Source organism: Chenopodium quinoa, unplaced genomic scaffold, assembly GCF_001683475.1.
Source record: "Chenopodium quinoa cultivar QQ74 unplaced genomic scaffold, ASM168347v1, whole genome shotgun sequence".
Lineage (NCBI taxonomy): Eukaryota > Viridiplantae > Streptophyta > Magnoliopsida > Caryophyllales > Amaranthaceae > Chenopodium > Chenopodium quinoa.
In genome coordinates, this window is record NW_018742616.1 from 2,404,630 (window position 1) to 2,408,260 (window position 3,631).

Sequence of the window (3,631 nt, forward strand, 5' to 3'; positions counted from 1 at the left end):
CTCGGATACATATACAAATAACTAATATTGAAACGAGAATGATATCTTATAATCATTGGTGAATTTTTTAATAAATACTTTTATTTTCTTACAAATTTGCTATAATAATTAAGTTATAAGATTCGTCTTATCAAAGACTTATTATCGTTTTACAACCTTTACACATTTCATGGGTCTTTTAAACGGATTGTAAAGTCTCTAATTAAAAAGGATAGATGAATGAAAAAAAAACCCTCATAATACTTTGATAATTGTCGATTGATCAATGACTCGATTCAATCTCTTTCCAAATAGTCCAGGTTTATATGTATTCATTTTAAGTCATGAGTATTAATTAGTCAACACTCAATTTTCAAAGTGATTTGGTTTGAATCGAGTTTTAACATGTTTAGTAGAAATACTTCCTTTGTCGCCTACAACATGCAACATAAAAACAATGTTACAATATAATACATCTAATAAACCACCTCCATGCAATAAATATAATCATTTGGCATTCAACCTGGTACGTTGTCTATTTCATGTAATCGACCACGTACGTACGTTACTACGGAAGGTTCCTAGTGGCAAATATGCTACATTTAACTAGCTGTTCCCAGCCTAGCTTTTTGTACACATTCCGTACATCATCATAAAAGGAAACTTCACGTTCTTCTTCCTACATTTATTTAGATGTTTTTCTACAATTACAATTATATAAGATCACATCTACTTAGATTCATATTCTATAACCTCAACCTTAATTTGATTTCATTCACTTACTATACTAGCGACAGTTTTTGTATTTTTAGCGGCTTTTTAAATTTGAGTAGTAGGTAAAAGCACAGATTCTTGTTGTGTTTGGTTAATACTTATCAGAATATACACAAATTATTTGTCAAAAAATTGTCATTATCACCCCTCAATAATAAGATATGTCATCTCCTCGCCCTAATTTCACTGATTTAAGTGATCTCCACAAATGTGCAAATGATCTACTACACTCACCACACATCCAACAAGCCCTTCACCACCAGCAACAGGAGACGATGTTGTCCGTTCGAGAGATCTCGGAGGCCTCATTGAAGATGCTAGATTTGTGTGGTACAACAAGGGAAGTTCATTTACTAATCAAACAACACCTCCAAGACCTCCAACACACTCTTCGTCGAGCCAAGATTGAAGAGTTTGACTTCGACGCCCACATCGTGGCACACACCCTACACCGGAAGAAGCTCAAGAAGAAGGTGGCTAAATGCCTTAGAATCACAAAAGGGACGATGAAGAGTAAATGTTTTACGTCCGATCTTTCGCTTTTAGACCATAGTCTTATAGTTGTTGTGCATGTTTTAAGGGAGGTTAAAGGGGCTACTATTTCTATTTTAGAGTCTCTTTTATCTCTTGTTATATTGCCAACTACTATACCTAGTGTTAATCATGGCAAAAGTTCATCGTTCGCCTCGAAATTAAGGCGAATAAATTGCCAAAGATTGTTAGAGAGATGTGATTCAATGGATATTGTAGTGGCAAATAAGAGATTAGAGGAAGTAGCAAGTGCCATGGAAGAGCTTGAAGTTGAGTTAGAGTCTATTATTAGGCGGTTGACGAGAACTAGAGTTTTACTCCTTAACATTCTCACTAATTAATTAGTTGATAGAAAGGTCTAATTAAGGACTAGCAAACCCATTTCATTATTTAATAATGGTGTTTTGCCTAATGTTGGGGGTTAGTTGATAGAAGGTTAGCTTATTAAAAAGCAATTTATAATACATATCAGGAAATTATTAAAATAAGCAACAATTAAATAACTAAGGGTTTTTATATGGTAGCAACTAGCAAGCTAGCAACACATGTATACTTTTGTACAATCTCATTGGTAATAAAATATTTATAAAAAAAAAAATCAGAATCCTCCTTTGTAGCTTATGTATTGTTCTCTAATCTGGCTTTATTTATTTCAAGTTTTTAACGTAAATCATCAATGTAGATTTATTATGTTAAATTTCAAAGTTTAGGTTTATTGTTTGATTGACAATCAAGTTGATATAGTGAACTTTTAAAATTAAGGCACACAATGCGTACATTTGTGGCTAATTAACAATATAGACAAGGATTTTAAAAAGGGAATTTAGCTTTACTTTCCACAAGTAATATTGTTTAACTTTTTTTGGTGAAGAACAAGTAATATTGTATAACAGCCTTTTTGATGATTCCTTTCACCAAAGGTATAGTTGTTTTTATATACTTGTAAATTAGGTTGTAGTGTTGAGAGAAAACGGGTCTAACTTCATACCATACCTATTGGAATAAATAATGCTAAGTATATTTTTTCAAATCAGATCTAAAATCCCTTTTACATGCTCAAACTAAACTATATACTCTCCTCACCCACTGATCATTAGTTTTATTTCAATGCAACAAAAAGTTCCCACATGATAATTAATCTATACACGGTTAAATGATTTTATTTTTGTATTATTGGGTTAATATTGCATTATATTTTTAACACGGTTAAATGATTTACTCGTCCAGTGTGTCGATTATTCCGGAAAGAAGAGAAATCAATTCGTTCAATAAGGGCCCTTACAAAAAGCTCTACCGGCCAATGCATTCCCTAAGTCTAATTAGCCTAATGAATAAGAGTCCATCAAAGCCACATATAAATAGTTGTCTAATCTCCTCCAATATGTAACTATAGGGTAACTCACAGTTATCGTACATACACATGAAATCATGAGCTAACATACAACAAGTGTCAAGTCACTCTTTGCTCTAGTTCATCAACTAATTTAGGCAATGGAGGATTTCCTTGAACTCTTGAACACACCTCCAGTGCTTCCTTGAACACACCTCTAATGCTAGTTTACGTGGTTGAATGTGTAGGTAATCAACCCATTGCAATCAACTCCACTACAAGTGAAACTCGAGCAAGGTGATTATTTTTAGGCGGAAAAACATAGTTTTTTTGTTTTAACCAAAAAGAAACCGGCAATTTCGTGAAATGTCATTGAGCACTTAAAAAATTCATGAAATGTCATCGTGTTTTTCAGAATTCACCAAATGCCATTGACAAACAGTAAAATGTCATGTCATATCATTAATGAGGTATTTCCGTTAGTTGACCGCCAGTGTCCGTTGGTTGACCGTTAGTTGACCCAGCACTTGCCACGTGTCACCTTCTGATTGGTTCGTTTTTTTTATAAAAAAAACATTTTTTAAAAAAAACCCAAAAAAATTTAAAAAAATAATAATAAAAAAAAAAAAAAACCACCATCTTTCTCATTCCCTCGCTGTCATCTTTCCACCACCATTAAAACCCACGTTCAAGCTCGAAGGCAAGAACCCAACATGCTCATTTCTTCACCATTTTCTACAAAATTATTATCAAAATGCTCACAATCATGAATGCAACAACGTGGGACAAACAATTTCATCAAACAAGCATCATACGAGAAAGCCCCAAATTGATTTTTCAAAGGGGTTTTTTGAATTTTTCAAAAATGTGTATGAAATCGACAATGAAGCAAGGATTATACATGGAAATACTTACATTGCAATGAGAAGAAGAAATTACACACAAATTGCAAAGGGGAGGGGAATGGAGTTTCGGGTTGTGTGGGTGGGTGGCCGAAAACAAAAAGGGGAGGGGAAG

General features: G+C 33.5%; 1 protein-coding gene across 1 annotated transcript; it reads left to right on the forward strand.

The window, feature by feature from the left end:
- The first annotated feature begins 1,067 nt into the window (after nt 1-1,067).
- LOC110721302 lies at nt 1,068-1,625 on the forward strand. Its single transcript, XM_021900440.1, has one exon. The coding sequence runs from the start codon at nt 1,068-1,070 to the stop codon at nt 1,623-1,625; it is 558 nt and encodes a 185-aa protein (XP_021756132.1).
- The last annotated feature ends 2,006 nt before the right edge of the window (nt 1,626-3,631 follow it).

What these genes read in the sequence shown, in the direction of transcription:
- LOC110721302 (XM_021900440.1), top strand. Translation starts at nt 1,068, where the DNA reads ATGCTAGATTTGTGTGGTACAACAAGGGAAGTTCATTTACTAATCAAA.